The 9,830-nt window shown below is 39.7% G+C and overlaps 1 protein-coding gene across 1 annotated transcript; it reads left to right on the top strand.

Annotated features, from left to right (window-relative positions):
• The first annotated feature begins 6,443 nt into the window (after positions 1-6,443).
• LOC131353048 (transcription factor HES-2-like) lies at positions 6,444-7,855 on the top strand. Its single transcript, XM_058389745.1, has 4 exons — positions 6,444-6,617; positions 6,738-6,833; positions 6,943-7,030; positions 7,135-7,855. Exons 1-4 carry the CDS (start codon positions 6,528-6,530, stop codon positions 7,455-7,457), a joined length of 597 nt encoding a protein of 198 aa, XP_058245728.1. The 5' UTR covers positions 6,444-6,527; the 3' UTR covers positions 7,458-7,855.
• Positions 7,856-9,830: the final 1,975 nt, after the last annotated feature.

Below are 9,830 nucleotides of genomic sequence, written 5' to 3'. Positions count from 1 at the left end.
TCATTAGATAAAAAATTGAAAACGCACGAGTTAGCCGTCTACTCGTCTCTATAATTCATGATAATTGCAGGGCCATCTGCTCCTTTGTCTGTTTGGCTCGTGCCGTCCTCGTGCTTTGAATATGACCACAGAAAACGCACCCTCGGGACATCAGGGCGCAGCAGTTTTCAAAAAACGCGCCTTCTTTTCTAGCATGCGCACAAAAGGATGGATAGAAAGTTACGATACTTTACTAAATGTTTGTGCGACCAAGACAGATAAGCAGCTAGAGATGCTTAGTAACTTTCGACATATCCCTCTGTAGACTGTGGACGCAGGCGCATCATTTCTCAAACTGGTGATGCCTGGTGTGTGTGAGTGAATCCTGCAATTCTATTGGTGAAATAGATGGCGATGCTGCACAACGTCACGAAATGCACAGGGGGAAAGACATCTTTGTGCCTAAAGTTACACATCAGCAGATGTTCACTTTATTTGGCTTGATGTTTGGCTTGGGTTTTTACGAAATTAAAGGCAAATTGTGTGTCTTGATGGCATTATGAGCACATAAGAAAGCTTGTATGACAGACAAATGTCTGGCTATTGGATGTTTTTGAACGATTGATCAGGCCTATGCTTGGGTTGGGTAGTCTAACAAATAACAATAAACTGCAAAAATTAACTAAAATGCCACATACAACCCCCACACAGTCCTGGTGCTTCAACATTTGTGTTACATCTGAAGCTACACAACTATCAACAAAGCACATATCAACTCTACACACAGCACATCTTTGCACAATAACAGATGTTCACTATGTAGCGTTAGTTTAGGCTTGGGAAGCTCAAGCACAAATCTGGATTGCTTAATTATTACTAGCAGCGTGATGCACAGCATCCCAAGCCATGTTTCATGCCAAATCATGTCAAATCAGGACATATTTCTAATATATACAACTCTGTATATCTGGGCAAAACACACGTTTTGAATAACATCAGTAAAGTAAATCCTTGGTCAAGGTAACCAGGCAGAAATGGAGACAGTTATTTAAGACAACTATAACGTAATGGCTTAAATCTTGAAGTTCCCTTTGTTATTCTTAGTATAGAATTGTAATTTCTAGAAGAACTGAGTAAAAGGGAGTTCCACATAGACTTTTGCTCCTGTCAGCTAAAAATAGGAATCTGGGCAATAATGCCTCAATAAAACTGGGCAGTTGAAGATTGGTAAAGCCCAGGTGAAATTTCTTCATTTAATCTTCAACTGTTCAGTTTTGTTGAATTTCAGCCCCCTGAGGTTTGTCATAAAGGGAGTGAACTTTAAAATATAGAATAGTAAAAATGTATTTTTGTTTTTTTTTGTAATTTGTTTACATAAAAAAGGCAAAACCAGACACGGAGGTTCAACAATCAAATCTGTTTATCCAGGTGTTGTTTGCTTAATCAATAACATTTTATGTTACCAAATGTCATAACAGGGCTATTTCCATCATTGGAAATTCCGTCTGTTGGATCGGATCACACGGGCCAGCCTTTGCTCCCCACGTGCATCAATGAGCCTTGGCCGCCCATGACCCTGTTGCCGGTTCACCATTGTTCCTTCCTTTTGATTGATACTGACCACTGCAGACCAGGAACACCCCACAAGGGCTGCAGTTTTGGAGATCTTCTGATCCAGTAGTCTAGCCATCACAATTTGGCCCTTGTCAAACTCCTTACACTTGCCCATTTATCCTGCTTCTAACACATCTAGGTACATATAACTAGTGCTTTCAAAATAGTATTAATACATGTTTAACACAGACAAGACAAAGGAGATGATAGTGGACATGAGGAATTAGAGGAGAACTCATCAGCCACTGTTTATCCGAGAGCTTGAAATGGAGAGGGTGAGCAGCTTCAAATATTGATGTGGGGTCCACATCAGCGAAGACCTCACATGGACACTCAATACCACCCAGCTGGTTCAGAAGGCAGAACAGTGGCTGTACTTCCTGAGGAGACTGAGGAAGTTTGTCATGCCACTTAAGATCCTCAACAACTTCTACGGCTGTGTTATTGACCAAATGGCATCACCGTGAGGTATGGCAGCACTACTATGAGGGACCGAAAACATTTGCAGATAGTAGTGAAGTCTGCTGAGAAGATCATCAGGACTCCACTGCCCTCTCTGCAGACTATTTACCACCGCAGAGTCCACAGGGGTGCTGCCTCCATCCTTAAGAACCCCACCCATCCTCAACATGGACTTTTCACACTCCTGCCCTGAGGATGGATGTACAGGAGTGTGAAATGCAAGACCTCCAGACTAAGGGACTCCCTTCCCCTCAGCCATTAGTCTTTTAAACAGGTAGCCAGAGGACATAGTCCTGATCTCATAGATCAGCTGAACTAAATTGCTCCTTCTCATATTGCACATTTGTTAATACTACTGCTGCTAATATTATCAAGTTCTCACTGCACATTGTTAATGTTACTGCCACTTTTATTATCATCCAGAGTTGCATTCAATTTGCACATATTACAGTAATATTATTTTGCACATAAGTAAATATATTTTTTACAGCATAAGTCAACATTGTACACTTGCACATACAGAAAGAATTTTTTTTATCTTTATTATACTTTTTCACATAGTTTTTGTACTTGTCTGGCATTCACTGTGGACTGCAAAGAAAGGATTTCATTGTACAGGAAAACTTGTCACCATACTGTGCACATGACAATAAACATTTTGAATCTTTGAATCTTTATTAGTGGCTATGAATTTGTTCATATTTCTCACTTTAGAGGCATTGCTAGAACATCCATTAACCAATTCCAATTATTTCAAAAGAGTATAGCTAAGGTTTTCACATAAATCCATTCTTCTTGTTATGCTGTAAAACTTTTAGACGGCTCTTAAAAGTACGCTGTTTGGCAAAAAGTATATGGACACCTGACCTTAAAACACATATGTGGGCCTTCCCCTTTGTTGCCACAAAGTTGATAGCACCCAGTCTAGAATGGCCTTATATACTGTAGCATTATGATTTCCTATCACTAGAACAAACAGGTATTGCCCAAACACATTCTAGCCTCACAATGCCCCACTAAACAAAGCAAGGTCCATAAAAACATGGTTTGCCACCATTGGTGAGTTGGAAGACTAATCACATGCTAATCAACAACTTCTTGCCTTACTAAATGACTGAATGAGAACAAATCTTCACAGCCACACTCCCAAATCTAGTGGAAACACCTTCCTAGAAGAAGGGAGACAGTTTTGGCAGAAAAGGAGGGACTAAATCCATATTAATGCCCATTTAGAATTGAACATTTGGCACATCTGGTTGTGATGGTCAAGTGTCCACATAATCACTGGGATTCAGACACATTTCTCATTTAAGTCATGACCAGGGACTTTTGCATCCAGGAGCTCTGTAAGCTGTGATATCAGTATAATAGTGTATTAATCAAATAGACTGATACATCCATTGTTTACTTTATTGAGAACATTTGCACACACTCACATGTAATTTTTCAGTTGGCCAAACATGATGCAGCAGCAAAGTGCATATAACCATGCAGCTACAGGCCATGTGCTTCTATACAGTCAAACACACATCAGATATCAGAATGGGGAAAAATGTGATCTCAGTGATGCAGTGAAAATAGCTGTTGGTGCCAGATGGACTTGTTTGAGTATTTGAGAAACAACTGATCTCTTGAGATGTACAACAACCGCCAAGAACAGGCATCAGAGCCTATAGTGGGCACACAAACTAAGCAGACTGGGGAAAGATCAAGTTTTCAAATGTTCAGTTTCAGTAAAAATAACTAGATAATGGAAATGTAAAAGCTTGATAATAGATGTGATTTCCAACACAGTGTTTTTCCCCTGTAAAACCCTTGCCTTTTCCTTATGGACAATTGGAAGTCCCTTTAAGAACCAGTGTTCTAGACAATGTACCCATGGACAAGAAAGCATTGGTGGACTGAGACCAGTACTCCACTGTATTCACCTTCATTCACTTGAGATTAATTATAATATAATTATATTTGTTTTTATAATATGCCAGAAATATGATGCATTTGTTAGGTATGGTTGTTGTTGGTGCCTCACAGGTCCAAGGTCTATGGTTGGATCTTGATCGCTGGTTAATATTAATGCCTGCTCCTTGCCTATCCAAATAGGTTTCTTTGGGCACTCTGGTGTCTTTGTGTCTTCTCAACTGAAACATGTCATGGCTTGGCTTTTCTAAATTAACCCTGTAGATATGTGTGCCCTGCATTGGAGGGTTTTCAAGTCTGATGGCCCATCCAGGAAGAATTCCTGCTTTGAACTAGGTCAGTAGGCTCTGGGACTAATAAGAAATATTCTGATAAAAATTTGTATTGCATGTAAGTACAAAATAACTTTTAATGTGGTGATATGAAAGGTTGACAAGTTGAAAATTGTTTTTAAAAAGAAAATAAAAAAAGGAAAAGCAAAGCATGAAATTTAATGTCTAATTTATAGAGTTCTGTACAATTACAATGATTACACATTATGCCAGTCATATGCAGTACAGTAAATTGCGTGAATGTTTTTTTATTTGTTTATTTTGATCTTGCATGTAGTAAATCAGCATTGCAAGTGCCTTGAAGAATTTAGTTAGAACGCTGATCGCTGATTAGTTTAGGAGAGAATCAAAGTGAATCATTTATAGACTAATCAACCAGGTCTAATCATGGTAAGAAATACTGCATCATTTTGTGTTCATAGAAAGATTAAACAAAATATTAACAAAATAAGGAAATGGTGCATGAACTGCATGGAGTGCATGGATTTCTTATGTGCCCCTGGAATTGGTGCACTATCAGGGATGGCTTAGGTCAGTCGTCTAACACAAATTGAAGCGTGCACAGATGGCATATCCACGCCATAAATATGCACAAAGACGGCGTCAAACCGAAAACATCCTTTGGGTGTTTTCCCCTTAGGAGTCGAATAGCAAAGAGGTCGACAGTTTAACTGTTCCACCGTTTTGCACGATGCTTGAGACACTTTTCAGCAAAAAACCTCTGAATTATTACTTCTACGAATAATTTTCTACGTTTGTGTTGCTTCAAAATTCATCAACATCGATGCCACGAACTAGGTGGGTTATGTGCACTGAACAGGTTACAAGTGGGACAGAGATGTTGGGGGTTGGTACGATGGCGCACATTGGTTGCAGTAGCAGATGTCCATCTGGCGCGCATTAATGGCTCGTGCCGAGCGCGTGAGAACAGTATCTATTAGAGACAAGGACTTTTCTTACATTTAACGGTTTCGGTTTTGCGTGTGATTGAAAAAAAAAGAAGAAGACATGTTTGATTTCAAGAAATGGTGATTTTTAATTTATTTTCACTCTCATAATGCATGTTATTGGATGAGATTTGGAATAACACTTGCGGTGCTGGAAAGCAAAAGAACAGCGATTTAATGAAATATGCATAATTTGACAAATTATTCAGTATCCAAGCATTTTAGGCTCTGTATCTATTGAGGCATTATGTTTGTACCTAAAAGCCCATGCTTTGCAGACCACTGCCCCCTCCCCCAACTCCTCTGAAGTCACATAGTTTGTAGGTAGCTGAACGTCACAACACAAACAATTTCAGCCAATCAGAATTGTTGTAAAGTTTACACAAACGTCTAATACGTAAGTGGCGTGGCTTGGGTAGCTGAATGTTTGGCGCTCGAGATACATGACCCCGGTCCCAGAGCCATATGCAGTCACGTCACAGTTCGCTTATTTCTTTACACCAAGAACATGTTTATTAATAAACATTTATTTGCATTGCATTGTTACAACCATTTCCTTTAATCATGAAAACAAAAATTGACATCAACTGAAAAATCTACATACCCATTAAAGAAAAAACATTTCAGATAAATTTGTCCACATGGGCTTACATGTAAACGTTCCACGCCCTGAAATTGCACAAGTAATTGTACATTCTACATCATGTAAACATAATATCAGCAGTGACATGAAGAAATACTTTTTTTGCAATATTAGTAAAATTACAATCTGAATACAGATCCAAATGTGCTTCTGAAACATGACTCTGTAAGAAAACACATATGTGAAAAATAAAATAAACCCTTCACGCGGCGCGTAAGAGAATAACACTTTAAAAAAATACACATGCGCTATATATGTATTTGTTCATATCAAATATGTGTAACGTGGAGTGTTTAGAAAGCACATATGTACATTTTAAAAGTTTAATGCTAAATACCCATAGAAGCAAACAAAAAAAGATACGGTCATGCACGCATATGCTCGGAATAGTCCGGCGCGTGCCACCAGTTCTGATTAAAACTCAATTCTCCTGTGAGCAAGCAGATGGCTAAGAAAAAGCGCGCGAGGTCTCCAGCTTCACCCTCCTCCTCACCACAGAGCCACAATAGATTTGGGACACTCCTCCCGACGCCCGAGGCTACTATATAAGACAGGACTCCTGTCTCAGTGACCACAAACCACTCTCGACTTTCTACGAGCTTACATCTAAAAGCAAAAGGCTTATACAGAAACATGACTCCCAACATAATTACTGACTCCACATACCCATTCAGCTCCAGAATGACTGTGGCTCAAAGAAAAGAGGCAAACGAACTGAGAAAGGTGAAGACTATTTCTGTTCTTAATTTAAAAAAAACAAAAACAACTTTGCCATAACGGTCCTTATGTTTGTGTTTACTTTTTTCATGTCATTAATGTTGTTATTTTCCCATTTTGTTGCAGACTCTCAAGCCTCTAATGGAGAAAAGAAGGCGCGCGCGCATCAATGAGAGCCTGAACAAGTTAAAAGATTTGATAGTCCCTCTGGTTGGCAAAGATGTAAGCAGATCTCTATAAAGTTGGAAATTCATGACCTCTAACAAGGTTTCGTTCATTTACTCATGTGAATGGCATTCTAATGTTTCGTTTTTATTTCTCTATGTTTCAGACTTCACGTTACTCAAAGCTGGAGAAAGCTGATATCTTGGAAATGACTGTCAGGTTTCTCAGAGAACTCCCGTCTTCACCAGTGAAAGGTAATTTTGCGTGTACAATTTGCTAAATGCCTTTGCTTTGTTAGAATATCTCTTTTACATTTGGTCAAAGACGGCGTATCTAATGTTTTCTCTTTTCCCTGCAGCTCAAGCAGACAGTTACAGAGAGGGATATGAAGCGTGCCTACAGCGGGTCTCCGCGCTCCTCCCGCGCACGAGCCTCGACCATGAAACCTGCGCGCGCGTGCACGACTTCATCCAGCAGTCGAAGTTCTCGGGCTCGCCAGCTTGCCGCACGTGCAGCGCTCGAACCTCCAGCGCGCGCTCACGGATCCAGCACGAGCGACAACTTAGCCCGAAATCCAACAACGTCCGTCCAGTTGAAAACGCGAGCATCACTGGACCAACATCCAGAAGAGCTCATGCTGCGCCACAAGCCGCCACTCAGACCATGTGGAGACCGTGGTAGATCACCAAACAAGTCTCGAGCTCTAGATAAAGATTCACCGTTAACGTTGTATTTATATTTTAAAATGTATTTATTGTGACATGCATACGTCAAAACTGGCTGTAGAATGAACAAAGATAAAAGAGCCAGTGAGCACAGATCATGTATAGAAATAGAAATTCTGTAGAGAAAATAGGTAATGTTAGTAACTTAATGCAATCCTCTCTGGGGTGTCAAGACATACGGGTTGTAAACAACACAATTGTAAACCCCACGGGTTATAATGTATTTCATGAGGTTTGCACGATTGACTTTTGTGTATTTGGTCTGTGCAAAGAATTGTAAACACTGTGTGTTAAGAAGTAGGCAGATGTGAATGAAGTGAATGGAATTATGTGATATTTCAAAATTGTGACTCAGAGATCAAAAAATAAACACGTTTAACATTTGAAATGATGTGTGAGTTGTTTTGCTTTATTTATCCAAATGAAATAGTAGGTGCTGCAAAGAAGTACAGACATTCTACATTTTATTGTGATTGATTAAAAAAAACAGTTAAAAATAAAGAAATAGGATAACAGAAACAGTAATACCACAAATCTTAAAGGTCAATATGGTGTTTCCATCTAGGGTGAATAAAATATCCCTTCTGCCTGCCTCAATATAAAGTGCAGGATATTTCTATTTATCTCATATATTATATGGTGAAGCATGTGAAACATGACATGAACCTAATATAGGCCTAGCTCAAAACCATCTAACAAAAATATTGTTTATTATAGTTTACCCCGAAGTGCTGTTGAATACTTGAATGTGATTGGTCAGAAAGGGTTGATTCATTTTCCATAACAACTGCTCTGACAACTGCATGTTTATATTCCTGGTTCATTATAACATGTCTTCTTTTCTTTAATCGCCTCTATTCACATGAACAGATGCTCTGCATCGAAGGCTGAAAATAAAGGGGTGAAATGGGAAAGTCTTCAGGACCTAGGCTTTTGCATTAAGTATTTATTAAATAATTATGACAAACTGAATGGTTGCTTCACTAACCACACTCATCATGACACTACTCCAGAACAATACATTATCAACATAAACTAGCAGCTAGTTTGCCATAGTTTGTCAGCAAAACCAAGGTTTGTTGGTAGGTAAATGTTCTTTTGAAAATAGCAGCATATACCCAATACATAAAAATATACCAATCAGGCATAACATTATGACCATAATATTGTGTTGGTTCCAAAACAGCCCTGACTTTTTGAGGCATGGACTCCACTAGATCCCTGAAGGTGTGTTGTGGTATCTGGCACCAAGATGTTAGCAGCAGATCCTTTAAGTCCTGTAACTTGTGAGATGGGGCATCCATGGATGGGACTTGTTTGTCCAGCACATCCTACGGATGCTCGATTGGATGGAGATCTGAGGAATTTGGAAGCCAAGTCAACACCTCAAACTCGTTGTGTTCATCAAACCATTCCTGAACCATTGCTGCCATCAGGGAATACTGTAATACTGTTTCCATGAAAGGGTGTACATGGTCTGCAACAATGCGTAGGTAGGTGGTATGTGTCAGAGTGACATCCACATGGATGGCACACCCCAAGGTTTCCCAGCAGAACATTGCCCAAAGCATGACATTGCCTCTGTCAGCTTGCCTTCTTCCCATAGTGCATCCTGGTGCCATCTGTTCCCCTGGTAAGCAACGCACATGCACCCAGCTATCCACGTGATGTTAAAGAAAATGTGATTCATCAGACCAGGCCACCTTCTTCCACTGCAATGTTCACTTGCTGCCTAATATATCCCACCCACTAACAGGTGCCATGATGAGGAGATAATCAGTGTTATTCACTTCACCTGTCACTGCTCATAATGTTATGCCTGGTCGGTGTATATTGTCTGCTTTACAGATGTATGTGCAACAACAAGGACTTCCCAGAATGTACTGTGAATGAAGCAACAAGAAGGCAGATATCATTGCAGGGGAAGCCATGAGACAGAAGGAATCATTAATAAGTAAAAAGATATCTATACCAAAACATAAACTCTTACATAGCAGCTCTTACATTTGTCAGTCAGGCTTATACTTTGATAAGTTTAGGAATTCAAATACTGCAACATTGAATTTTGACCATTTGAAAAATAAGAACACCTCCAGTGAAACATGGTGGTGGTAGCCCCATGGTGAGGAATGACATCCATCAACAGGGATTGGGAAACTGATCAGGGTTCAGAGCAAGATGCATGGAATCAAATACAGGGCAAATCTAGAAGAAAAACAAAGCTACAACCGATAGTACACCTAAATATGAGGGTGGGGTAGGTGCCAGTACTGAGGACTACTACATGTACAAAGTCACAAAGCCAGAAACGGAAAAGAACTTAAAGGGA

This window comes from Hemibagrus wyckioides, linkage group LG05, assembly GCF_019097595.1.
Source record: "Hemibagrus wyckioides isolate EC202008001 linkage group LG05, SWU_Hwy_1.0, whole genome shotgun sequence".
NCBI lineage: Eukaryota > Metazoa > Chordata > Actinopteri > Siluriformes > Bagridae > Hemibagrus > Hemibagrus wyckioides.
The sequence above is the reverse complement of the archived record's forward strand: the minus strand, read 5'-3'. Positions and strand labels throughout refer to the sequence as shown.

Coding starts and splice junctions, on each gene's coding strand:
- LOC131353048 (XM_058389745.1), top strand. CDS start 6,528: ATGACTCCCAACATAATTACTGACTCCACATACCCATTCAGCTCCAGA. Junction 6,618..6,737: donor AGGCAAACGAACTGAGAAAG/GTGAAGACTATT, acceptor ATTTTGTTGCAG/ACTCTCAAGCCTCTAATGGA. Junction 7,031..7,134: donor CCCGTCTTCACCAGTGAAAG/GTAATTTTGCGT, acceptor TTTTCCCTGCAG/CTCAAGCAGACAGTTACAGA.